Consider the following 26,072-nt stretch of genomic DNA (forward strand, 5'->3'; position numbering starts at 1 on the left):
TATAGAGTGCTTCCTTGCCTCATTCTAGTCGATTGGGACTCATTCTAGCGCTTTGTTCCACGTCAACACCCAACCCATCTGATACCAATCATCCATCTGCTAGTCCGACTCGGTCTCTTTACCCCGAAGACTCCAACTCGGTTAAAATAACCCGACAACCCAGCGGCGCCAGAATCCCGCCCTATCCAAATCAGCATAAATCACCGAAATCACCGAGTAAAAATAGAAACCAACATACCGGCGTCATCTTCAATCGATACTCAGGATCAAGAACCCAACTAACCCTCCCCAGCAGAACAAACAACAAAATCTTCACCTGCAACAACGCAAACCCCTGCCCAAGACACTTCCGCTTATGCGCATTAAACGGAATATACGTTCCCTTGACCGTCTCCCTCCGAAATCGCCCCTGCATCTCCTCAACAGTATCCCCCCACCTCTCCGCCCGGAACTCGCGCGCATCCTCACCCCATACATCAGGGTTACTATGCACCGCCCACGCATTCCATCCCACAAACGCACCTTTCGGAATGGGGAGTTCATTCCCCAGCAGCGCCGGCTGCAATGCAACACGGTTAATGAGTTGACAGACAGGCGGGAAGAGACGAAGTAGTTCCAAAACCACGGCCGTCAGGTACGGGAGACTGTTGATAACTTCCTGCGATGGATTCGGATGGATCTTCGCCGTAGCGAGGATCTCCTCCCGTAATCGATCTTGGATATCGACTCGAGTACCGAGTTGCCAGAACATAGATGTGACGAGTTGCTGGGCGTTTTCGTGTGCCGTTAGGAATGTTATTTTTAGATTATCGCGGAATTGTTTCTCGGTTATTCGGCCCGATGTGTATGCTTCGCCGAGCATGTGTGAGACCATTTCTTCCGATTGGGTGCTTTGGGTTTGTGTGCGTTTGTGGAGCATTGTCATTATCATTGTGTAGAGACGGTTGTCGAATTCGTGCATTATATTGTACGCGCGTTTGCGTGAGGGCAGGAGCCAGGGGAAGTGGTCCAGATCGGGGAAGCTAAAGTACATTGGTTTGAAGAGAGTTGCTTTGATTATGGATTGGAGGGCTTCGATACGGACGGTGCCGTTTGGTTGGCCCAGGCTCTGCCAGAGGGTTCGTTAGTTCTCAGCTTGAGTATTGTAGATTAGATGTTTGTTGGACAGAGGCGAGGATGAGGTTGGTACTTAATACCTTCAGATCCAAGTCCAGGAAATTCTCGCCCATCACATCCACAGCCCACTTCTGTACATCTGCCATAATCAGAATACCTCTGTCCGCACCAGTCTCCTTCTGCAGATCGACCAGAAGATCCACCAGCTTCCTCGACTGTTTCAGCAAAGACGTCGTATCAAAAACCTTCTTCTGCAACCCAGCCTTCATAATACTGGTATAAAGCTTCCAATTCTCCCCATGGGCATTAATAATGTTATCACCGACAAGCGTCGCAATAACAGCATGCGGGATCTTGATCTGACTCCCGGCTTTCGCATATATTTGTTCATTGCGGAACATATCGGTTAACCAATCTGGTCGTGAAACGAGTACACTCCATCGTCCAGCGAACCAGACTAACACGGCACCGTGTTTCTCTAGTGGGGCCCTAAACCATCGTTCGTAGATCTCGTCCTGGCCCATTGAGGACCAGAGGCCGAGGATTGATACGTAGATTGGGATTTTGGGGAGATTTGGGAGGTCTCGGGGGATGTGGAGGTACCAGGTTAGGAAGAGGAGGGGTGGGAGGAGAAGGGTTAGGAGTGTGGTGAGAAGTATGGAGGAGAATGTCATGTTGGGGATGAGTTTTGGGGATTTGGTAGAAACTAGAAGTGAAGATTAGAAATGGAATTTGCTGCTCTTTTGCTAGTACTATATAGAGATTTGGGTGTCTGCTTGGCGCTCCGTACCCTACTGCACATTGTGTCAGCGCAAGTCAACACGCCAGCGCTAGTGTCACACTGTCCACCGTGGTTTCCTTTGGTTAAGTCTCTGTTGTACTTTCCTGCTAAGTAGTTTTGCATTTGTGGTAGGGTTTGATATATTGTATTTGAAATATAGTGGCCCGTTAGCTCGAGCTCTGGCTTTTGGTGGTGATATATACTGCAAAGCGCTAAACGTACTACAATGATCTTATTTCCTTTTGTTATCAAATCTAGGAGAGCCCGATATAGGAAGATAGGTTAATGGGTTGCAGTTCCGTTAGCAGTGTAGTCATTCTCTCACAAACAGAGACTATAGGATATGGCGTTTGCAGGCAATTTAGGGCTGTGGGGATACGGACCTCTTATATCGACTCTCGGCCTCCATAGCTGCCGATGGCATTCGAATATCTTGTCTTGGTCTTGAAGAAAGATTATACGTTGTTTAAAATTAGACTTCAACCTGGTTAATTGACTAGATAGGGAGATCGATACGTTTTCAAAAACAGAGCTGAGATATTACGAACAAAATGCTATCAAGAGCCTAAAAGAAATATGATATGAAAATGTCCTTCTCAACCTTGTCACTACATTCACGCATCCACCAACGCTCTGTGATATGGTGGCATTGCCTAAATTCCTGCCATAAGCGTAGCAGACAGTGAGAACCCATAAAATACGGTGGCTATCATGGCGATAGCATTCAAATGAATGGCCATTGCGTGATTTCGTGCAAAGTTGCGGTTAGCCTGGTTCACATTTGACCCCTCAGAGTTAGCATCGGTGTTATCGCTTTCTGCAGGTAAAATATATGTCAATTGTATACTTGAATGAAGAGCATCGAGGTAAACTCACCTTGTAGCGCCCTTCGGATGAATGTTGCAGTGGTCGTTCGAGGTCCGTAGATAAACCAATTCAGACATCCGGTCAAACCAACAATAGCAAGAGGTGCTATACTCCACGGGTCTTGACCCAGTGACAAAATGCTGTATGGTGGGTGTGTTGCTGCCGTCAATGCTGTGAGTCCGACCTGCGTTCCGAAGTAGATGGGGAAAAGGCGCTTTTGGAGAAGAATGAACTGCTTCATTGGCAATTCTTGGTAGCATATTTTTGTATTAACAAAGCTCTGTATTTGATTAGTTACGAGATCGCTTGTTTGTTGAAGAGATGAGAAACGTACCTGATAGAGCTCTGTGCCGAGGAGAGCACCATAGGAGAGAAGATGATATGGGAGAAGATTGCCCACTACGTTGAGAAAAGGTTCCATTCTGTAAAGCTACCCTGAAGATAGATTAAGGCTTTCTGTGACTGGAAGAGGGGAAGATGCCAGAGTTGGAGAGAGTGGTACTATTTTGAGTGGCCCGGCTGGCTACGGAATCCTTGGCGGCTTACTGGCTGATATGTCGACCAAAGAAGTCAAAGCTGAGAGACGCTGGCATTAATAGTTTTTGCTTAAATATTGAGTTGTAAAACGTGTAGGTTGATTGGTTGTAATTATACCATGCGTATATTAGCTCATTTTCTATATGTTTTAATAATGCAAATGCTATAACTGGATTGCTTCATATTGCACTCATAGATAGGCTGCACAAATACGTTTCTATTTCTAGACCATCAATGCAGACAAAGAAAAAGAACACAATCAGTTGCGGGATAAAACATCTCTCACACAGTTACACAAGGGATTTGCGTTCCAGAATCCAATCCAGCGACAAACCAAACCGGATCTTCCGTCAGTCACTACTGCTGGATCTCACATGCATATATATCCCGGGGTGATGGAAGAGCGGTCATAGGGGCACCACATACTAGTTCTCTAGGTTCATGAAAGAAGTTCATTGACACTCCATGCTGTTAGACTCAGAATGCGAAATCAGCCCATCTATGACACCATTGTATAAATGACTTCTTTTGGAGGTGCCTAGTGACAGATCATTGGACCATTGTACCAAGAATATTTGATGACAATTGAGAAACTAATGTGAACTTGAGGAGATAATGTGACCTCTCTAAACCCAGATTAAGAAAATGTATAAGATAACGAGTGGTTTAGCTCAAACCCGGAGTATATCCAGCGTGAGCTCATTGTTCGTGCAGGATCGAGGGGTCATGGCACGACATGTCTTATTTTTAGACTTCATATTGGATGTTGTACTGGCCGTAATAGCCTTGCAACTGGTAGCCTGTCACCATAGTCCTTGTCTCCCTGTCCTTCTGGGAACTGTTGATGAGTGTGACCTGGAGACAGATAAAGCCCAATGGGAGATCGACTGTCCAATTCCTTCTCAGCTTGAACACAAGATCATGGTAATTGCCCTTGCCACGTGGGTCCGTGTAATCAGGTAGGATAAAGGCTGAACTCGGAGATGTCCGAGTCTAGAAGACGGTACTTCGATGGCAACATGTGATTTGAAGTATAAGTAGGCGGGGACACTCATCCAAAGTACCGGGGGTGAGTAGGTTACCACTGGAGGCAAGGTAGCACGGTTTTGCCACGTCGAGGGGTCTAAAACAAGGTTGTTGGGCTCCGACACGCGAGCCTTCGAGCCATCGTGGTGGATCCAAGCTGAGGGTTTCATGATGTTTGCTCAACCCAGACTGTTGGAACAAAGGGATGAGAGAATCCAGGGCAGCGCCATGTCCACAGAAATGTCCAGGCCGGGGATAGCCTCTGATTACACCACCTCGTGCGACCGTCCTGAAACCTTCTCCCAGAATGCCCAACTCTGCACAAGAGCTTTGTCCCTAGACGGTCGGCAAGCTGAGAAAGGCAGGTAGTTTTACATGGTCAGATCAAACAGCATCACGCAGCTGAAAAGGCGGAGGTTGAACCAGTGGCTTTCAAACCGAATCATTGATCGCCGAAGATCCGTTGTACAGGCTGCGTCACACAGTGAGATCAGGCGTAATTTTCCCTCGTGGGCGCACGGCCTGTATAAAGCAAAGAGAGGCTGACGGTGATGGGTCTTTTGGTTCTGAGTTTCCGCAATGAGCACTTGAAGACTCGATATCTCTGCTGAAGGAAATCAGTTCAGATGTGCAACATCCTCGAGCACGATAATATCTGCCAAAGCTATAGCACACCAACACCTTCCAAGATGAAGATGGAAGAACAGTCAACAAGTCCCAATGACAAGGAAATCCTCAGTCAAACACAGGATCCGTTAGAAAGAAGGAGATTGCAGAACCGCCTTTCCCAAAGAAACCATCGTAAGATATTGCCCCAAAGACCAAAGAGAGAGTACAGGCTTGAAACTGATCGGACTTAGGTCGCAAAATCAGAGAACGCATTGCAAAGCTTCAAGAGCGCGTTATTGCCAACGAACTCAGAGCTGCAGCCGCTCTTAACGGATGGGATCAGGGATATAACCCCTCGCTGTTCCCAAGGCCTCACTCATCTCCCTCGGACAATGAGCTCGGCTTTACCTCGCGAGATGTCTCCCCTTTAATCCCAGACCAATGTACTTCATTCATGCCATCATATCCCCCGTTCTCACAATCATGGCCAAACGACTTCAACACATTCCCGCAACACGGGTACCCTAGCGATCTATCCCAGTTTAATGGAGTCAGTGAAGCAAGTCCAATATCTCCTATAACAAGCGCTCCAGCACAAGAAAACCTCAGCATGTCACCAGCCAGCTCTGGTCTCGGTGGGGACATATACCGAGAAATTATAGGGACCCCGGAGAGATTTGTACCAGACCCCCTGTCTACATCAGCGCCCAATCAGCCGCTGTACTATGTTGCGACTGGTCAGTACTCCAACTATATGGTATAGAAGTTATCGTGTGAACCAAGCAACTAACGAAAAGGCAGAAGAGGCCTTGCCTCAAATTATCCAGGTCATCAACACAATGTCTCCCCAGTACAAAGTGATCGTTTTGGTTCCTCCAGAGTCTCCAGTATCGGCTTCTATGGCTTCGTTCCCTTCACCAACCTCCCCTTACGATGCTGGTCATAGCGGGTCAGATCATGGTCCTGCAGCACAGCAGTCTAACCTGCAGAATCTGGGTTGCTTGTGCTATCCCCACAATATCCACTCTGGACCCCCTGCCCACTCCGCTTCAAGGCCTTGGATGGGCGGGGGATCATATGCGCAAATGTGTCCTTTACACAAGACGGCGAATACAGTCCCACCAAGGGGAGCCTTTCCTGTTAGGATGATGTGACTGGGTTGTGAGAGTGTATAAAGATAGAAGTGATAGGCCATGGGCTGGGGGTAGCATATACACAAAGAGCGTGATTTCTACTATCTAGAGAACAATCTTTACTCTCACTGAATATTGGTAGAGTGGATATCAGACAACAGCGGGCTAGAAGAGGTCAACGATTGGCTTGACCATATGAATAAAGATAGTTCGAGGCATATCTATGATCTTAACTAGACCCAATTATAAAACATTTTCTAGCGAATTTTCCCAGGTAGAATGTGAAAGATATTACACCCAATTTTCATGCTTCATAGGTTCACGCACTGGTATAGATTGACTAAAAGGGAAAAAGAGGAAGAATCAAGGTTTCGTTATAGTACGACTGACCAAGCACGGAGGATATATAGAAATACCAGACTCAAAATCTATTGGATATTGCATTGAAGACGTGTGTAATTGCTTCGGAACACTCAGCAACTTCGCACCAAACCTAAGCCAAATATACGAGAGAAAACAATGAGTGACCAAGCGCGGACAGAAATGAAGGACAGAAAACACAGAACACAAGATCAAAAGCCAAGAAACATGAATCTCTCAGTCACAATGGATCCGCCACAGTTCTCGATCACAGTCACTGATATATCCGGTGCGAGTATGCAGCATGGCAGTATTATCACTAATCAGCAAATCACCCTTCTCCCAACCAAAGCGATGACAAACTCTATAATCATAAGTGATGCGGTCCACAACTTTAACCAATTCATTATCGTCATTTTCGATTGTGACATCACAGGTCGAGAACTTGGTCTTAGTCGAGTCCCAAGGTTGATGCCAACGTAGACAGGGCAGTCCAGAGATAGGATGCTTGACGATCAAGGGCAGGTTCTTGAGTTTTGCATCCCAAAACCCATCGTTATCCATAGCCCAGGTAATCTTTTCAAGACGCTCAGCAGACCACGGGAGAGGCAGGTACCGGAAGAACAGTCGGGAGCTCGCAAACAAGGTGTACCCATTGCCCTTGGGCGCAGTGGCAGGACAAGTGAAGAACTGATACCCCGGTGGATGTTGAACTTTCTTCTTCTCGCCCGTTTCTGGGTCGGTTATCTCGTCGAACTTGAACATCCCATCGAAATGCATCGGCATGGCCTCGTTGGACGTCACGTTGTTGCCCATCTTGTCAGAGCGCCCGTTATCCCGTACCTTTTGGATTATGCCGAAGCTCCAAGGGAGAATAGTGCCAAGCTCTTCTCCCTTCTTCACGTAGAGATCTTCCTCTAGAGTCTCGGAAAATCCACGAATGACAATTGGCGACATACCGTTCGAGAGCTGGCGGACCTTTTGCATGGGAATGGACCGGATCGACGGTGGTGGATTGACATTGTCGATATCGGCGGGGCGGATGATGAGTCCGCACGGATAGAGATGCTCGAACTTGACGGATAAGCCGTCCTCACTCCAGTCAAACAGACTTGATCTTTCACGGAAGAAATATGGTTGACCGTTCTTGTAGACAAGATCGTGCGTGTCGCGTACGTCTTCAGCGTGGACCGTGCGATACGAACCGTCCAGTCCGACAGCCACAGAAGAGTGCCAAGGTGTATAACCCAGTGTGCCTCGAATCTGTGGAATAAGCGAGACAGAAAGCTTTTTCTCGCCCGCGGACTCGTGAATAGACAGTCGTACGTAATCTTTGCGGTTGGCTTTGATGGCCGCCGCGAACATTTTGCCTCGAATGATCATCTGTCGTGCTGTGTCGGCAATTTGCGCTTGCCGAGCTCGTTTGGACATGGATTTGTCCTTCTCTTCCAGATGCGCTAGATCCTTGGTCAAAAATTTGATGTACCCGCGGTATGTCAGACATGTATCATTGTCTGTTTTGATAGCCTCCGTCGCGTCGAAGCTCGGGTCAGCGAAGGTATACATTAGCTCTCGGCGGAGGCAACTAGCATGAGCCAGGTAGAATGCCTTTGCTGCCTCTGGTGTAGAGGATGGGAACCATGGATGGTGGAGAAGTTCGTAAAGACGAATGAATTTGACATTATGGAGCTCTTTCTCGACGGCCATTTTTCGGAGGGTCTCCCCATAGTCCCAAACGGTTTCATCGGGGACGCCCAGGATATCTAGTAGATGTCAGTATTAAAAAGTTTTGAACATCAATCGCGGTCATTTTCTTACCATTGTATACAAGTCCATCCGAACTGATGTAGACATCGGCACCAGGGCCGTATACTTCACCAATGTTTTGGCAAAGTCCATTCAGATGGGCCAAGGCCAATTCTTCACCAAAGTCGGGCATAGTTCCCAACACTTTGCTGCTCGCATTTGGAGATTTGAAAGGGAATGCGGGCAAAATCATGCGGATTGGCTCTTGTCGGCTGATTTGCTCCAAGACAATTGGAACAAACGACTCGAAGCCCTTCCATGAAATCCCCGACTTCTCAAAGTCAACACCATAACTTTCGATAATCTTCAATACCTCCATAGCCATCAGTTCATTCCCAGATAGAGAATTCGAGGTATCAGAGGCGATGGGGCTGTTGAGCACATTTTGTTCAAGTTGGTTGGTGCCATTGCCGTTTGAGGTAATAACCACCGGATCGGCGCTGTCATACGCAGGAGGCGTGATCTCCACAGTCTCCAAACTGACTTTCTTATTGGACATTCCATTCTCGAAGGGGAAAATTCCATTCTCGGCAAGCTTGGGGTGGTATGTAGTGGGAACAATTTCCGCACCCGGTGCCAAGGCGACCATCGTAACTCGATGTGGAATGTATGTTGCCAAGGGAGATACTCTGAGCCAGGCACTGGTCTACCCAGAAAAGCTATAAGAGAAAAGCCCGATTGATAAGTAACTGTGTTGGTCTCACTTGAGTCCTGAGGAAATGGAGATTTGTTGTTTTATCCAGAACCAGATGGTGTGTGCTATATAACCAGCATCAGCCAGAACACTGACCCCAGTACAGGAAATCTGGAAAGTTCAACCCTCCGTTCCGATGACTGTAACTCCTGATGCGGACTAAGAAGTCAAGTCTTAGGTTCAACCTAGGGCATCCCAGGCTCAAATGGCCATCATTCTGTACCACTTGGGGTCATGCTTTCCTACGATACTTGACCCTATGAATGAGGTCATAGTGGATGAAATTCGCTAAACAGCCTTGATGAACTTAGTAAAGCGCTTGAGGTTGAATTCTGAGTAGGGTGATTGCTGAGTCTGAGAAGCTTAAACCTAGAAAGGTTCAGTTATCCTTTCAGTAGTGTCAGCAAGGCTCACGTAGAACAGAAGATTGAGGTGGCTTGAGGGGTATTCCTAGAGTAAATCAGAAAAGCCTCAATTAGCCATTGTGTCTGATGACTAGGGATGCATCAAAGTTTCAGATCCATTGGACAAGCGAAATGGTTGTGCCTATAAGTGTCAATGAGGCTTCCGAGGGTAGTCTCGGGATCCCCGGCAACCCGCTGCCAATGCTAGGAAGCGATGACAAACCTATCTGGGTAATACTATGCAGATTCAAGACATATGTAACCTATTGTGAGTTAGACCGCTGGAATCTGAAAGCCAAACGTTGGTATGATCCCCAAGGTAGTGGCAACGGAAAAAGTTCCAACGTGGGATTTTGGCCGTCAACTGACCGTGAGATTATGCAAGATAATTAGCCCAACAGTAAGCTAAATTTCTCTAGGGCTGGGCTATCGATGCATGTTTATTTGCAGCAAATCGAAAATTCCCCCATAGTGAAACTTCTACCGCCCGGTAACATATACATTAGGTTTACACAGCGATATCAGAAATAGTACAACCAGAGAAGTATATATCTTCTAATTGGATGTAACCAGGCACACGTGTTGTGATACCTCTTATGTTGTGTTCCATTTCCATTCCACACTGGTACTTGATCGACTATATAGCAGATCACCAATATAGTATCCGTCACCGCCGGGCGTGCAGCTCACTCTGTGAGCTCACGCCAATCATACTCCATAACCCGAGCGATAAATGCCGCCATGTCAGGTGTTGCCAATTGACTAACAAGGTAAAATGTGGCGTCTAAACCCGAGCTTACCCCTCCGGCCGTGAGGAGTCGAACGCCGCGTCCCTTCAACAGACCACCATCAAGATATCGCTGGTGCAGTACAGTTGTCGCAGGCTCGTCTGGGGCATGAGAACGAGCACAAATATCTCGAAGTCTGTCAAGCGCATGATGGTGGGTGGCCACAGTCATGGCACCGAGTACACCAGCGGCCCCGAGCAGAAAGGCGCCGGTACAGACCGACAGCAAAACCCGGGTGCCTAGTGACCTATCTGCAGGTAGAGCTGCAAATTTGCGAATCAAATCAAGCTCCGGTGTGTTGTTTTCAATTAATGGCTGCACAACTGACGGGGGACCACCGGGGATGACTAGGATATGAAATTCCGAGATCTCATCGACCGCATCAGGCAAAAGCAGGTCTGCGTGAACTGTAAGCGAATTCGCAGCACGAATCGCGGGGCTACAAGCGACAGTTTTGATTTCGAACATTCTGTCAGGGCTTTCTGGGTTTCGATTGTGCGAGACATGGGATAAGACTTCGATTGGGCCTGCAAAGTCGAGGATGTCTGCGCCGGGAAACAGGAGGACCCCGACTTTGTAGTACTTGTTGGGGAATCCAGAAGACATAATAGCGACGGGAAATTGCGATCTGGTCTTGCAAGACGTACCTAGGTAGACGTCTTTTGGCGGAAAAGTGGAAAGGATAGATAATAGCAGTAGTGAGATTTCTAGAGCTGATTCTGGGTTTCGCTTGCAAGAGATCAGGAAGGCTGAGGTGCATTTTACCTCGGATCGTTTCTGACTCTGCTGACTCCGGCCAAAATAACTGCTCGACTTTGTCCTACCGTTGTCTCCGCATTCGCCGATTCGACGGTTGAAGTTTTGCAGGGTGTCCAGTAATATCGTTCGTTCGTAGTGCGCTTGGAAATCAAGCTGTCTGGGATGTTAGTGTAGGAAGGCCGGGGATGTAAATGTCTCAAATTTGGTGATCTCATGGGTTACCCAGGGAGATAAGATTAGGTAAAATGATAGGAGTTTATAAAACCCCATTAGGATAGAGTCATGAATTACACAGAAGAGTGGGAGGAGATGAATGCCTAGAGGGGAAACATTTGAGTGCCTAAGGCCGTCAATAGTACACCTTCTGAGTGCCAGTCCTCTTCTTGAAGTCATGGTTCTTTATTTTAAGTGATCGTTAATAGATCCTAGTGTTTTGGTCATATCTCCAACCGGTCTTAGTATCTACCTAGACCCCGGGATACCAGCACTCCCCTGCGAGGTGAAACGACTTAAGAAATAGTCTTTTTATAGATTCATGGCTACTATGCAGAAATTGAACCTGAGTCATATCAGTCACTGCAGAAAGAAGCTAACGTAAGAATGGTATATTACAACTACCATGGCCTAGCAAGAACAATAATAAAGCCATGCAGCTGTGTCAGAGTCATCTATGGTCTACCTGGTAGTTTTCAACCGAAGTGCCAATGTCGTCAACTTAGGGCTAACATTAGTCATGATATAATTCCTCCGGGCCGGGGCCCCATCAGGTCTCTGGGGATGTGGGCTCACTCGGACAACTCCCCGCTATTTAGACAGTGGGGAATGATGGAGCTAGATGGAAATGCGGAGAAAACAGAAAAATAGTCTCCCTTCTTGCAAGGTAAATTTTGAATGTCGCCGTGGCAATCTTGACCACTTTTCGCTGGCGGACATCCCGTGCAGAGGAGCGTTCGCCAAACAAGGACTATTTTCGAGGTTGCTTTGACAAAGACAACCCCGTCGAAAAGTGCCGAGGACATGAGCTTAGGCAGTAAGCGTAGATCGTTTATGAGCAGATTCGAAGTATCGTGGTATAAGGTTCTCTAAAAGAGATTATACACATACTAAATGTTCAACGGCGCATATCACACTAAAGAACACATTCAACTCGTAAAAACCGCCTTCCCTCCAACAAATTTAAATGAATAAATTTGGAAGAATAACAACAATCATGGGATGGACAGAAAAGAGACGCCGGCGCCGCGCTGAAGAAGAACAATTGAGAACTAAACGCTTTTTCGAGGGACAGGTCGCCTCCAATCACTAGCCCCACAGCGGTGGATGAATATACTCTGCTGCGCGATCCATTATATTGGGCATTGTCCATTCACCGCTAGCAGAGCTTTCGGGTGTAGGTGGCGGAAGAGAGCCAACGCTGGGGGTCATGTTTGCCTGCCCAGGAACAAGTGTCCCCATGGAAGAGGAACCCGGGTTGAGATTAGGATTAGTACTGGAGTACCCCGGCGTACCATTGCGTCCCACTGAGGGACGAGTAGATGGATTCCCAACTGCGGCAAGGAGCTTTTGCAAAGCACGATGTGTTTTCGCTAGCGACTTGGCCCATTGCGTTTGTGTATCAGGGGGTATCCCGACCGGAGTACTTGGATCCACTGCCGGAGCGATGGGGCCTGGGACGTTCATAATGCCCGTGATTGGGTCGTAAGTACCAAGAGGTTGGGGCGGCGAGGTCATACTGGCCACAGTGGGGGCCCCATTGGAATCATAGGCACGTTCTGTGCTTGCTCTTTGGGCAATGATGCCTTCGAGTGAATGGAGAAGATTCCACACATTCGGGTCCGCTTTCGCTTCATCGATGACAGCAAGCAGGAATGCAGAGCTGATTGCCCGCTGCAATAAGATCCAAGAACGAGCTGCGTGGGAGCTGATGTTGTGCATTTCAATGTAAGCTTCGACAGTCGTCATCAGATTCATTACGCAATTTTCGCGCATGCTGGCTGCGCTAGAGTCACTCAAATCAACCATGGGTTTAAGCGCTGGCCGGCAGAGCTCAGAGGCGAAATAAGAAGAATGCAATTTTAATACAACTCGTTCCAGATGTTGCGTAGGTGTGGAACAGTTCATTGCGTCTCGCAGGTATGGCATTGCCTCTACCATGATCTTCTGGATGCGGTCCTTGTAGGTTTGTATGCTTTCCAAACTTATCTGCGCATGTGGGCTCAGCATGCGAATGCGTACAACCTCTAGTGCAAGTGAAATGACGCGAGAGAGGGTTTCAAAATAAGATATATCACCAGGCTTGGAGCCATCCCTATAAGCGATATCTGGCTGGCTCACTGCAGTGGTGGAAGGCCGATCGTAGGAGAGCGAAAAATGGCTGTCTTGCCACGCCATCGACCACCTATTCATGTCAGGGCCACATAATTTCGGGTCGGGGAGGGAAAATATCTCACCAAACGTGTCGTCGGCGGTATCGTTCAGCTGACGAAAATCGACTTGACTCTACATGGAGACCGAGCGCCAAGCCCATGCGAAGAGTCATGCCAAGCAAGACGTAAGAAATTCCAGGATTCATGTTGTATGACAAAACGTTTCCTATCACCAGAAGAGTTTGGATTGCTTCGATAGTGGGCTGGGAGAGGAAATTTGTCATGCGGAGACACTGGTAAGAGCAGCACACTGTTTGACGTGTTAGCCGAACGACTCCATTGAAATCCTCGGTGCGGATCATGTACCGTAAACTTGCGAGGTCAACTCCCTCTCCTTGCTCCCATAATCGGATGACTGGCATCCAGAGGCAAGGATAGCGAATAGCAGTCCCAGATACGCAATGGTCACCCCAAAAGGCTTTTGTGCATGGTCTGGATCGGCCAGGTACTCGCCACCGAAAGAGGCTCTTGTCGCCAGTAGAAGCTCGAGAGTGTTCTCAAACTCAAAGATGTCCTCTAGAACAGGATAGATAGCTCCCGAAATATCTTTGTAGTAGTAGAATAACCTATAGCGAGGAAGCAAAGTTAGCGCAAACAATCTCAATCAAAAGTTGGACACAAAAGGACAACTCACTCTCGGCACTGTTGATCAGTGGGAAGGGCGCTGCAGACAGCAGTGATATCAAATGTTGACATATCGGACGACCATAGATCAACAAAGGGATAGGTCGCAGATTCATTATCCAAACCGAGCTTGGGCAGGATTCCTCCTTCCAAAAGTGCTTGAAGTTGATCAGACCCGGACTGATTGTTCAGAATATAAGCCAGAACAGAGCGCGATCCCAAATGGACAGTGCCTTTGCCAAGAGTATTCGCGGCATGGATGCCCTCGCGTTCCGGCGAGGCACACTTGGAACGGGAACTTGCATCGACACTCTGCACGCTTCCGGTCTCCATGGAGGTTGGGAGGCCGTCTTCCGCCCTCTCCAACCCAACTCGAAGGGAGGAGATCGTAGACTCCATTTCTTGCAATCTATTGCGCACATTATCCCATTCCTCGCGGGCGATTGAAACGCGACCACCACCTGTAGCCGGGACGCTCGGTCGGCTCAATGTCGGCTCATGTTTCACTTCCGCTGGGGTTTCGTCGTACGCATATGATGTTGAATATTCAGGTACATGTGCCGTTGACGCACTAGGGACAGCGCTATCATGAAAGGCCTGCGATCGCTTCTTGGAAGGGCGTTCGTAGGAACAAAGATCTGCATGGTCGCGCTTAACGCACCCGTCACACGGCAGATTGCGATCGCATTTAACTTTGCGCGCATGGCATGGATAGCAGGCTTTGGGCTCGCGAGCCTTGCGCTTTGTGCGTATTATCGCGTCTACCTGAGCCTGCGGCAAATCGGAGACTGCTCTGTTGGGCGCTGCAGCCATGTCGGAGGCAACGGAGGGCGAGAATGAAGTTGAGGTTGGGTAAGGCGACGTCATTCTGGTTCAAAAAAAATTTGTCTTCGGTATAGTATATCCTTAGTCGGTCTTGAAGTTGTCGTGAGTCAGCCTATACAGCGGTGTTTCATTCGGTCATTGGCAGCATGGAGGTGGAGGATCGCAAGCGGTTTTGGAGTTAGACAGTGATTTCAACACATTAGCAACAGGTAAAGTTCCATAAATTCATTAGTTAGGCCAGAGCAGCATGTTAGGCAATGAAAGCTCGATTTGAAATTGCACGCGATTTGTTCGAGGAAGCTGGGATTAAGCGCCGGGACAATGCTACAACAGCACGTGATGTGGGGCGTCCAAATGCGGAATCAAGCCCTACGTCAGTATAGTATACATTCCAAGCCTCGGTATAATTTGTAAACAGCATTAGATATTGAGTTATAATTGATTGTTTATTAGTTCTAGAAATCTGCTGGGGAAAACGTTTGCTTTTAACGACTATTAAGTCTTTGCTTGAACCACATGCTTAAGTCGTCAGGCCACTAGTTCCAACATATATATTAGGTCTCCGAATATCATTATGTGTCAATCAAAGCCATAAAATAAAACAGCCTTACTCATCTGCTGCATTGATTGTCGTCAACTTGTGCTTCCGGTCATGATTGTGATCGAACATGTGAAGCATGTGCTGTCGATTTTATTTTTTAAAATGCTCCGTATTGTGTAGCCCTTTTCAACGGATTTCCAGGACTCTAAGAAGACCCCCCTCGTATGTGATCTCATGTATTTCGAGCATACCAGACACTTATTCTTCGATGCGTTATTGGTTTGTTAGGGTGTTCTAGAAAGCTTGGCTAATCATGTCAAGCGGCTAACAAACCTTTCGTTGTGTTGACGATCTGTGTAAGTAAGACCTTTAGTTTGACATTGTTACAGATTTCGAGCTATGAATCTGTTTTATCAAATCGGTTAGAAAGTCGGAATTGATATTGAGGGATATCTCATGAGATTATGATGTCAAAAGTGGATTATCCCGATGCTTATAGAAGTTAACATGACGCCAATCTTATTCCCGAAACAGATTGAATATGAAATCCAAGAAATATTCCCAAGAGTATCAGAAAACGCCGAGGTAACAATAATCTTCTTGTCCTATGGTGCTGCCCGGGGCATCCCTCGACGTAAGACGGGTGGGGATCTTGAAGTCGGCCCAGGGGATCCACCAGGTGTCACAGAGGCCTGGCCCGCTGGGTCTAGGGGTATTGTTCCGAGAGTCAGAACCGGACGTCTTCGAGAATGACCTGTATCAGGTACATTTTCGACGAGTTCAGGGTGGGTATTCGCAATCCATAGCATGTCATTGTCGCGCGGAGCTGACCCTGTGTATAGTAGTTGCCGTAGCCACGGGCCATCCAATCTGAAATCCGTTCTGTCACACCAACCTGGAGATACTTGAGCTTGGACTCTGGTCCATCCCGTCATCCGCATTCTATTAGTATCCAGTATAGTAACTTCAAGTTCAACAGTTGGGCTAGTTACCCGGGAACCATCGGCCAAACTTGATGAGTTTAGCCCCATGACTGTAGGACCCACGGTCGATCTTCCCATAATGTTTTGAAGATCGCCCTCAAATAACGACATCATGCTTGCCCCGGTGTCATACACGAACTCAAGCTCTGCGTACCACCTTAAACCAGGGATGCGAAGGGCAACCATGTACTAAGAACAAGTTAGAATTGATCGAATGGGGATCTTTGGAGGCCATACACTGCGAGCAAAGTATGCATTGTTTGGGAGGTTTGCAGGTATTCCAACGGCAGATAGGGAGTGTGTAGGTCCGGGTCCAACCAGCTAGTTGTGAAAATTTTGTGTCATTATGACTGTCTATACAATAACTTCAAAGGCAACTCACTCCTTCCATCCAAAAACCGGTTTTACCAGAATGGTGCGCATTGAGGACCTCGAATTCATCCCAACTGAACGGCCTTGGCTCACACAATTGCACGCCTTCAAACCAATAAGTGACCAATCCTATGTTCCAATCAAGCATTCCTCCGCGGTAGGCCTGCAGTAATGCCAGTACATTAGGGAGCTGATTAAAGTTGTCCGAGCCTTGTAGCTCAATCTCCATCTCCCTCAAAATTTCCAAGCGTCTGAGGACATCCAAACTATGGTTCCCAGGTTCCGATTCGGCCAGTTCACTGTGAGACATTCGATTAGCAACTCCCCCGTTGAGGGTACCAATTTCTCGTACTTTTGCTTGACCCGAGAGATTTGCAATCCCTTTAGCCGATGTGCAAATATGTGAGGCATGATATTCTCTCTGATTCTCACGTGGCATCTTTCAATTTGTGCCTCAATATCACTGCGCCATATGTGTTAGTATATGGTCAAGGGAGCGGTAGATAAACACAGAGACACTAGCGTTGTCAACTTACTCTCGGTTAAGATCCGGTTCAGTCATGCTCCAGCCAGGAGGCAATTTCTCAGGATCTATCAGGGGACTAGATTGTCGTGGCCACGGCTTCCTTTTTGCCCGTGCTGGCGCGGTGGGCGATTTGAATCGATCGACGTATGATGTCCCAAGATCCGGAAGCAATGTGTCAATTGTAAAATTCTCGTCTCTTGGGACGTCGCTGATCAGATCATTTGCAGATGGCACATACTCGGCCTCTACTGGACTGGTCTGTCCTTGTACGGTTCGGCGTTTCTTTGCCCTTGCTGTGTCGTCCGATGTCTTTCGGCGTTTCTTTCCTTGCGATGACGACTGTTGTGACATGAGTTCCGACGGTAATTTTGATTGGGATTTTGCCTTCCTGGCGGGCATGATTCTGGTGGGTGTTTCTGCAACTGCACGGCCCCTTTTCCTTGTGGTACTCGTCGTCGTAGTGCTAGACCTCATATCGAATGCGGGGAGCTTGATGCAGCTAGATTTTGGGTAGTATTTGGCGATAATATGGGAAAACAATGTTATGTTCGAGGAATAGCGAAGATTGAGCGAACGACGTGTGTTTCTTATAGCTCAAAGGAATACGATGAACATGTGGGAACAAAGAGAATTTTCCGAGTCATCGTATCGGGGGCTGAGGGGCTATACAAAGAAATAACTGCACACAGTAGCATTAAAACAGTAATTTCTTTCATTTCCGGGTTTGCGTTCGACAGACCTTGGTCAGTTGGGGGCACATCAATGAAAATATTCGGAGCTCGAGTGAGCCGAGCAAGATTTGGCATTTGCAACATGAAAGAAAGGAAGATAATCCTTGCTTCTTTGGACCTATGCCTCTGATTGTTCGCTTTGAATCTCAAGGAACCTACCTCTCTACAGAAACATTCCGACCAGGAGATGGGATTTGTTTGAAGGATCAGACCCGTTTGATGATATTTTTATTCGGTTCACATAGAGTTTATTGAGCGAATCCTTCCTTTATTTTTGCTCAATATTCATTTCTTGCTTTTGTGGGTGTAAATTGTGATCATTTTGCCGTAAACTGTAAGCATTATGCGTATGATAAATGCGGTAGATGGCCATAAATCAAGCTTGAGACTCAAGGCCAACCGCCATTTTCTGATGTTTCCTTGAACTTGAACTCTGGAGTAAGACAGCCATCGGTAACATCACCATGATGAAGACTTGAAGCCACTCAGGGCTGATCTGACAGGACGGCCTTTGATGTGGTCATCCAGGGCGTCGGCTCCCCGGCTGCTCCACCAGGCCAACGAGCGAGCCGTGAGGACTCAAGGACAATGCATAATTTTTTCGACCTGACGAGTGAATGTAAAATGCACGATTAGGTCGAACCCGACAGTTGATATCTTCGCAATACACGCATTAATATACTCTGTGGCATAAAGTCAAAAGAAGTGGGGGCCTGAGGCCTTAGGCGGGACGGAACATTCCCAGCCCCGGCTGACCAATGGAGAGTGACGTACCGGGCAGCTGCCAATGTTTAGGTCTGTCATCCAACCCAGCTTCATTGCCATTCAGATTGTTTTGGTTCCCTGCACCCAAGACAAACGCCTGATTTTGCTATCAGACCTGCGGTTACTTCCTACTCCGGTCTTCTCTTCCAAATTTGATCACCGAAACCCGCTAACCAAGCTCAGCCATGGAGGGTAACCCCGCTGAGCACGATGAGGCTGTGTCTCAATTCTGTGCTATGACTGGAACTCAGGCCTCAGATGTAAGCTTCTTGCTGGATATATAATTAACATGATTTCTAAATTTGAGTGCGTGATTGTATAGGCTCAGGAATATCTCGCTGCCAATGGGTGGGACATTGAAGCTGCCGTCACAGAGTTCTTTGCGGAGCAGGACGAAGCCTTGCAGGACACCACTACTGGTGGTGAGCGACAATTAGGCACGGAGGGAAGCTCTGGAGCTTATGCGGGAGGCAGAACCCTCGGGGGAGGTGCTGTACCAGCTTCATCCTCTGCCGCAGCTTCATCCTCATCATCCGCCCGAAGAGCTGCGCCCAAGAAGAAGTTTGCAACGTTGGGAGACTTTGCTTCTGGTGGAGGTGGCGGAGGTGGTGATTCCTCTGATGGCGATGACACAGACGATCATGATTTCTTTGCAGGTGGTGAAAAGTCCGGACTAGCTGTGCAGAACCCGGATGATCTGAAAAAGAAGATTCTCGAAAAGGCCCGCAGGTATGTTCTTCGGCGATTACAGAGAATTTTGAACATAACTAACATTCGAACGTCAACAGGGCCCAACCTCCTCCTTCCGACGCTCCTGAGCCAAGGGAATCACATTTCACCGGCACTGCCCGCACACTCGGTGGTGACGATGCACCAAGCCAGGTGATTGAAAACCCCTCGGCGCCCACCCAACAGCGTGCCCTGCGCGTTCAACGGACTCTTCATTTCTGGGCTGATGGATTTTCCGTTGATGACGGTGAACTGTTTCGATCAGATGACCCCCGCAATGCAGAGATCCTGGACGGTATCCGCCAAGGCCGCGCTCCTCTTTCCATCATGAATGTTCAGCCAGGGCAAGAGGTCGATGTGGAACTCAAGCAACATGAGGAGAAGTACACCAAGCCTAAGCCTAAGTACAAGCCTTTCTCGGGTTCTGGACAGCGCCTCGGTAGCCCAACGCCCGGCGTACGGAGTGAGGCCCCTACACCTTCGCCCTCCACGCCTGCACCATCTGCCCAGGAGCCAGCGAAGCCCAACGTGGACGAGTCGCAACCTACGGTCACCCTACAGATCCGCCTAGGAGACGGTACACGTTTAACATCTCGATTTAACACCACCGCCACCATTGGCGATGTGTATGCATTCGTTGCTGCTGCTACCCCGGATGGTGCAAACCGCGCATGGGTCTTGATGACCACTTTCCCTAGCACGGAGCTCAAGGACTGGAATATCGTTCTCGGTGACATGCCGGATTTTAAACGTGGAGGTGTCGTTGTCCAGAAGTGGCAGTAAACTGCACTACTAATATTATTACTCGTCTTGATGATTTTATCTTCAGAGTGGTTCCAAAAGCGCATACCAGCAGGGCAGTGGGTTTGCATGGGTGAACGTTAAATGACATATCTGATACTGAAGGAGGACCTTCATATTGCTACGTAGAGCAATGGCATTTGCCGGACAAGCTCCAAATTCAAAATAAGTGGCCAATCAGACCTTTCATATTCCAAGGTTGTCATACCAGCATGTTCCAAGTAGACCGAAGGTTAGTCAGAAGGCGATTGATAAGCGCCCGAATATCGGCCTCCCCACTCTGGACTCTTGAAATCCGTCATTGCGCTTTCAGTTGCCGCAACCTTTCTTTTCTCCAAATTAAGCATACACTATACAAACATGCCTCTCACTGGAGTGAATAATGTGGTGCTGGTACGTGCATCTTCAATCCCTTGCGAGTCCTCGGCGCGAAAAAAGAAAGCCATGCCCCTCATAGCTTATCGATAACGAGGGCAGTGCTGGAAGCCATGAGCTAGAACATTTAAGCGCAATTTTTTTGGACAAGACTAACAAGATATTCTCGAATATTAGGTCCTCTCCGGCAAAGGAGGCGTGGGGAAATCCTCCGTCACACTCCAACTCGCCCTCGCGCTCTCGCTCCAAGGCAAATCTGTTGGAATCCTCGACATCGACCTGACAGGACCTTCAATGCCACGCCTAGTCGGACTCGAAGATGCAAAGATCACACAAGCGCCGGGCGGATGGATGCCGGTGCCGGTCCACGGCGCTGAATCCGCAGCTGAAACCGACGCCTCAGCGCCCTCAACACAACCCCAACGCGGTTCTCTCCGCTGCATGTCCCTAGGCTTCCTCCTCCGCGATCGCGGCGACGCCGTAATCTGGCGTGGACCAAAAAAAACGGCCATGATCCGCCAATTCCTCTCAGATGTCTTCTGGGGCCCGACTGATTACCTGCTCATCGATACGCCTCCCGGAACGAGTGATGAGCACATTGCGCTGGCTGAGCAGCTGCTCACACTCTCCACCACAGATGCAGCGGCAGCTGCGCAAGCAGGCTTGCCTCGACTTGCTGGTGCAGTCCTTGTTACGACACCACAGGCTGTAGCCACCTCAGATGTGCGCAAAGAGGCGAACTTCTGCGTTAAAACTAATATTCCTGTGCTTGGGGTTATCGAGAATATGTCTGGGTATGCTTGTCCCTGCTGTGGGGAGGTTAGTAATCTGTTCTCCAGTGGAGGAGGACAGGTGATGGCCCAGGAATTAAAGCTTCCATTTATGGGCAGCGTGCCTGTTGATGTAAAGTTTGGAGAATTGGTTGAAGGAAAGATGGAAGCTGCGGATAGTGACGAGGAGGATGAGGAGGAGATTGCAGAGAGTCAACCACAAGATACTTCAGCTGAGCCTGATGATCGGCCGCTAGTTGAACGATACCGGGATACCTGGTCTTATCCTCGATTCGAGGGATTTGCGCAGACCCTTATAACCGCCATTGAGGGCCCGGCTGCCGTATAGCAGCGTTCATGGTGAAAAAGTGGCGTGTTTAATTGCATGTTTTCTAGCGACATTCATCTTTCCTGCTTTTATTTGCATTGCGTCATAGAAGGTGTTGCCAGTTTTTGAATGTCAGATCATTCCATCAATAAAATAGTCTATACCTTGAGCCCGAGTGCGTAGTAGCTTTTCCTTCGAGGACTAATCTTCTTGTAGGAGATGCAATTCCCCCTGATCTCTGAGTCCCAAATCGCTAAGCTCGTTAAACCCGTTCGCTTCTCTCGAGAAGTGAGGCCGCCATCAACGCAGGGTTATCTACGTGCCTCTCGCCCCAACAAGGGTATTGGGATACAGAGCCAAGGCAAAAGTGATTTTTCATTAGTGGAGATAGAATGTAATGAAGCCTATACAAGTATCTGAACAGCCAAACGTCTACCATCCAGTATTCTACGAGAAGCACTTGGAATTTCCTTTTTGGACTATTGAAGAACTCAATTCACACTGCCAATCTCCTGTGGTGAAAAATTTTCCTAGATGTCACGCGACCACACAGCTGCCCAGATCTTTGCAACCAGCAGTGACATGATGCCAAAGGTGGGCTGTGTGTCCGCCGAGACACCCAGACTTCCAAGTTTCTCGGCGCCCATACTGAACCCACGTCAAGCTCTCCTAAACGTTCAATCGCATCCCAATACCCAGGAACGTGCAAGGATACCCAATATGACTGGACTAAGTGATCCATAGAGATTATATCATCGCCGGAAGACGTGCTTTGTCCGCTCTTGGCGTCCGCTCCCAAGACTTGGCGCCAACTCCTGCCTCTCTTTGGCCAACGGACAATCTCGCCTTGCGCTCAACCAATGACTGTTGAATTTCAAGCGCACGCGGTCATTGATGTCTGTATTATGTGCTAGGGCCGAGGTCGACTTGGAGCTCCATATGGCTCAAGCCAAGTTCAGGAAAAGTTTTATCATAGGCCGAACTTGGCAATTGTCGTGGCGAGTTTGCAGCTCGTATAAGGTCGCCATAAAACCTGGACATTGATAGACCGCCAGAATCAATTCCCTTTCTCGTTCTTCAGGTTGCCCTTGTTGTGTGGTCAACACAACCCTTCTTCGCCATGGCACCGATAGCAACCGCGAAGTATGACTGGATCCTAGCCATTACCACCATTGCTTTCGTGTTCAGCGCCTTTGGAAACGGTGCCAACGATGTCGCTAACGCATATGCCACCTCCGTCGCGGCCCGGACGCTCAACATGGCCACGGCCGGTGTCCTAGCTATTTTCACCGAATTCATCGGCGCAGTAGCTATGGGCAAACGAGTCACCGATACAATCAAGAACGGCATCATCGACATCAACCGCTTCGAAGGCAAGCCTGGTGCGCTCATGTTGGCCATGGGCTGTGCCGAGATTGGCGGCGCCTCATGGTTGATGTTCGCCACCCGGATGGGCTGGCCCGTCTCGACAACGCAGACTATCGTCGGTGCCCTCATTGGTGTTGGCTTTGCTAGTAAGGCTTCTGTCAACTGGGGCTGGTCAGATGGCAGCGTCTCCCAGGTCGCTGCATCTTGGGGTATCGCCCCCCTCGTGTCAGCTGGATTCTCGGCTATAATCTTCGGTACTCTCAAGTACGGTGTCCTTGAACGTCAAGATCCCTTCAAGTGGGGCATGCGTATGATTCCACTTTACCTCGCTTTGACGGGAGCTATCCTCGCCCTCTTCATCGTCATCGAAGCCCCCACAGCGCCCTCGTTGGAAGAGTTTGGTGCTGGCAAGGCAGCCGGCATCATTGTCGGTGTGTTCTTCGGCTGTCTCTTCATTGCCTATTTCTTCTTCATGCCATATTTCAACCGCCGTCTGGTCCGAAAGGATACGCGCATCAGGTTCTATCACATCCCTCTGGGTCCCCTACTGCGGAAAGAAAACCCATGGCTATACTTCCCGGGAAAGGGGGATGAGGTCGTGGTTAGCTACTATGAAGATGCTTACGGCGAAGTGCGAGCCGGTCAAAAAGACACAGAGAAGGAAAATATCACATCAAATGCAGACTCCGTCATGCCCACGCCGGAGATCACACCAAAGTCTAAGCCGGCACACGTCGGGGATGACGAAGAGAAGATCACACCGGAGCCCAAGCCACGTAAGAAGCATCTCGAACCAACTGAGCGCTTCATTGACCCTGTCCGAGAGCTATCCTGGACAAACCCCCAGAAGGCCTACGGTTATGTTAAATGGATTTTCCTTCAGGGTGTGACTCGCGATGTGATTACACACGACTCTCCTGAGCTGCGAGCAATCCACGCACGTGCCCACCGTTATGACGACCGCGTCGAACATCTCTGGACATACTGCCAGGTTGTGTCAGCTATGATGATGTCGATTGCACACGGCTCAAATGATGTTGCTAATGCTGTTGGGCCCTGGGCTGCTGTGTACAGCACGTTCCACGCTGGCTTCGTCGAGACTAAGGCACCCACCCCGATCTGGTTCTTGATTGTTGCTGGTCTCTTGCTCGGTCTCGGATTCTGGTTTTACGGTTATCATATCGTTCGTGCTCTTGGTAACAAGATCACGCAGATGTCACCTACGCGTGGCTTTAGTGTTGAGCTTGGAGCAGCTATCACCGTCATGTTGGCTTCAAGACTTGGCTTGCCCGTTTCCACGACGCAGTGCTTGACTGGTGCCGCTATGGGTGTCGCTCTCATGAACTATGATCTTGGCGCGGTCAATTGGAAGCAGCTTGGCTTTATCTTTGGTGGCTGGGTCTTGACTTTGCCTTGCGCGGGTTTGATTTCGGGGCTGCTTTGTTTGATGGCATTAAATGCTCCTCATTTGTAAATAGATGTATTGTTACCTTTTTTTTGGTCCTGAACAGAACTTGGTAAAGTAAAGATCTATCTCATTCTAAGATATTATTAAGGCTGAGAAACTAAACCCGAAAATGTAAGAAACCAAGTATATCCGAGGGAAAAAAAAAAAAGAGTTTATCGCCGGAGATATTCAGGTTTGTGCATAGGCGTTATGAAATCTTAAATCGTCACGATCCAGTCGAACGACGGGTATCCTTCTAAACACACAACAGAGTATGATCCTCTATTTGGTGCGCTTGTAAATCTTGCCAAGGAAAGCCTCGAAAACTTCCTTCTTCAGACCCTTGGACTCATCGACAGCGGCAATCTTTTCGCGCAGCTCACCAACCACCTTCTCCTCGTACTCCTTGTACACCTTCTCCAGCTGAAGCTCGTTGAAGAGGGCCTTGACCTTGGCCTCCTCAGCAGCGTCCTTGCGGCCGTAAGAAGCATCCAGGAGCTTACGCTGCTCGGGAGTGCAGCGCTGGATGGCCTGGTTAACGAGCCAAGAGCACTTGTTGTCCTGAATATCGGTACCGATCTTGCCAATGACAGATGGGTCACCGAAGTTGTCGAGGTAGTCATCCTGGATCTGGAAGTATTGGCCCAGAGGGATGAGGATGTCGTGGGCTTGCTTCAGGTTTTCCTCAGTAGCCAGCTGCAGGTACATAAGGGCCAGAGCGACAGGCAAGTAGAAGCTGTAGTAAGCTGTCTTGTAGGTGACGATGAACATGTACTTCTCCAAGGAGAAGTTGTCGAGGTTGACGTTGTCCTCGGGGGCAGTGATGAGGTCACAAAGCTGACCCAGCTCGGTCTGCCAGGTGGTCTCGTGGAAGAGCTCAACAATGTCAATGTAAGCGGGGTGCGAGCGGAAGCGCTGCTTAAGGATGAGGTAGATGCCAGCCTCCAGCATGAAGGCGTCGTTGATTGCGATCTGGCCGACACCCTCGTGACGGTACCAGCAGGGCTGGCCACGGCGGGTGATAGAGGAGTCCATCATGTCATCGCTGACCAGGAAGAAAGCCTGGAGCAACTCAGTCATCCAGCCCAGGATGCTGAGGTGCTCGAATTGCTCCTCGGTCAGGGGCTGCTTCAGCAGAGCAAGGCCGGTATCAGGGACCGAGAGGCCACGGTTGAGCTTACCGCCGGGAACATTGACATTGAGGGACTATGGTGCACAATTGATAGTGTCAGTCATGATCGGCTCTAACAATCAATCAAGAGGGGTTGCTTACCTTCTCGAACCACTCAAGCGCATTGTCAGGGAGGTTGTAGCGCTTTGCATGGGCAAGGATATCCTGAGCCAATGCAGGGAAAATAGCCTCGAAGTCAGCGCGCTTGGTAGTAGAAGCCATGATGACAAAGTGCGTAGTAAAAATGTCAATGATCTGACAAGGACAAAAACATTCCCAATTATTTAGAAACGGACCACTTCCCCGCGGAGGGACCGTTTGTCATGTTTGTCATGTTTGTCCAGTTTGATCCCAGGTTGCTGTTTCTCCAGGCGCAACCCGAGGACGACGCGGATTCTTCAAGGCCATTG

At 48.7% G+C, this 26,072-nt stretch overlaps 11 protein-coding genes across 11 annotated transcripts; 4 read left to right on the plus strand and 7 right to left on the minus strand.

Annotated features, from left to right (window-relative positions):
* Positions 1 to 118: 118 nt before the first annotated feature.
* On the minus strand, positions 119 to 1,790 carry xanG (cytochrome P450 monooxygenase xanG; the record flags this gene model as incomplete). The annotated part of the gene is made up of 3 exons (XM_016742783.1): positions 119 to 181; positions 239 to 1,108; positions 1,197 to 1,790. 3 exons carry the CDS (start codon positions 1,788 to 1,790, stop codon positions 119 to 121), a joined length of 1,527 nt encoding a protein of 508 aa, XP_016600781.1.
* A 760-nt stretch (positions 1,791 to 2,550) lies between these two features.
* PEX2_055100 (DUF4149 domain-containing protein) lies at positions 2,551 to 3,185 on the minus strand (the record flags this gene model as incomplete). Its single annotated transcript, XM_016742784.1, has 3 exons — positions 2,551 to 2,714; positions 2,774 to 3,044; positions 3,099 to 3,185. The coding sequence occupies 3 exons, from the start codon at positions 3,183 to 3,185 to the stop codon at positions 2,551 to 2,553; spliced, it is 522 nt and encodes a 173-aa protein (XP_016600782.1).
* Positions 3,186 to 4,953: 1,768 nt separating this feature from the next.
* On the plus strand, positions 4,954 to 6,090 carry xanC (transcription factor xanC; the record flags this gene model as incomplete). The annotated part of the gene is made up of 3 exons (XM_016742785.1): positions 4,954 to 5,128; positions 5,188 to 5,673; positions 5,738 to 6,090. The coding sequence occupies 3 exons, from the start codon at positions 4,954 to 4,956 to the stop codon at positions 6,088 to 6,090; spliced, it is 1,014 nt and encodes a 337-aa protein (XP_016600783.1).
* Positions 6,091 to 6,666: 576 nt separating this feature from the next.
* xanB (isocyanide synthase xanB) lies at positions 6,667 to 8,824 on the minus strand (the record flags this gene model as incomplete). Its single annotated transcript, XM_016742786.1, has 2 exons — positions 6,667 to 8,192; positions 8,248 to 8,824. The coding sequence occupies 2 exons, from the start codon at positions 8,822 to 8,824 to the stop codon at positions 6,667 to 6,669; spliced, it is 2,103 nt and encodes a 700-aa protein (XP_016600784.1).
* Positions 8,825 to 10,019: 1,195 nt separating this feature from the next.
* Positions 10,020 to 10,727, minus strand: xanA (isonitrile hydratase-like protein xanA; the record flags this gene model as incomplete). The annotated part of the gene is made up of 1 exon (XM_016742787.1): positions 10,020 to 10,727. One exon carries the CDS (start codon positions 10,725 to 10,727, stop codon positions 10,020 to 10,022), a length of 708 nt encoding a protein of 235 aa, XP_016600785.1.
* Positions 10,728 to 12,182: 1,455 nt separating this feature from the next.
* On the minus strand, positions 12,183 to 14,797 carry PEX2_055140 (putative C6 transcription factor; the record flags this gene model as incomplete). The annotated part of the gene is made up of 4 exons (XM_016742788.1): positions 12,183 to 13,278; positions 13,331 to 13,556; positions 13,613 to 13,872; positions 13,941 to 14,797. The coding sequence occupies 4 exons, from the start codon at positions 14,795 to 14,797 to the stop codon at positions 12,183 to 12,185; spliced, it is 2,439 nt and encodes an 812-aa protein (XP_016600786.1).
* Positions 14,798 to 16,023: 1,226 nt separating this feature from the next.
* On the minus strand, positions 16,024 to 17,576 carry PEX2_055150 (uncharacterized protein; the record flags this gene model as incomplete). Its single annotated transcript, XM_016742789.1, has 7 exons — positions 16,024 to 16,128; positions 16,188 to 16,238; positions 16,289 to 16,468; positions 16,517 to 16,600; positions 16,662 to 16,950; positions 17,004 to 17,114; positions 17,188 to 17,576. 7 exons carry the CDS (start codon positions 17,574 to 17,576, stop codon positions 16,024 to 16,026), a joined length of 1,209 nt encoding a protein of 402 aa, XP_016600787.1.
* Positions 17,577 to 18,858: 1,282 nt separating this feature from the next.
* On the plus strand, positions 18,859 to 20,185 carry PEX2_055160 (protein phosphatase regulator SHP1; the record flags this gene model as incomplete). The annotated part of the gene is made up of 3 exons (XM_016742790.1): positions 18,859 to 18,933; positions 18,996 to 19,402; positions 19,462 to 20,185. 3 exons carry the CDS (start codon positions 18,859 to 18,861, stop codon positions 20,183 to 20,185), a joined length of 1,206 nt encoding a protein of 401 aa, XP_016600788.1.
* Positions 20,186 to 20,563: 378 nt separating this feature from the next.
* Positions 20,564 to 21,697, plus strand: PEX2_055170 (Mrp/NBP35 family ATP-binding protein; the record flags this gene model as incomplete). Its single annotated transcript, XM_016742791.1, has 3 exons — positions 20,564 to 20,596; positions 20,756 to 21,372; positions 21,418 to 21,697. 3 exons carry the CDS (start codon positions 20,564 to 20,566, stop codon positions 21,695 to 21,697), a joined length of 930 nt encoding a protein of 309 aa, XP_016600789.1.
* A 1,099-nt stretch (positions 21,698 to 22,796) lies between these two features.
* PEX2_055180 (inorganic phosphate transporter) lies at positions 22,797 to 24,518 on the plus strand (the record flags this gene model as incomplete). Its single annotated transcript, XM_016742792.1, has 1 exon — positions 22,797 to 24,518. One exon carries the CDS (start codon positions 22,797 to 22,799, stop codon positions 24,516 to 24,518), a length of 1,722 nt encoding a protein of 573 aa, XP_016600790.1.
* A 255-nt stretch (positions 24,519 to 24,773) lies between these two features.
* Positions 24,774 to 25,884, minus strand: erg20 (bifunctional (2E,6E)-farnesyl diphosphate synthase/dimethylallyltranstransferase; the record flags this gene model as incomplete). The annotated part of the gene is made up of 2 exons (XM_016742793.1): positions 24,774 to 25,697; positions 25,765 to 25,884. The coding sequence occupies 2 exons, from the start codon at positions 25,882 to 25,884 to the stop codon at positions 24,774 to 24,776; spliced, it is 1,044 nt and encodes a 347-aa protein (XP_016600791.1).
* Between the last annotated feature and the right edge of the window lie 188 nt (positions 25,885 to 26,072).

Source organism: Penicillium expansum, assembly GCF_000769745.1.
Source record: "Penicillium expansum strain MD-8 chromosome Unknown contig177, whole genome shotgun sequence".
In the NCBI taxonomy this organism is placed as follows: Eukaryota; Fungi; Ascomycota; class Eurotiomycetes; order Eurotiales; family Aspergillaceae; genus Penicillium; species Penicillium expansum.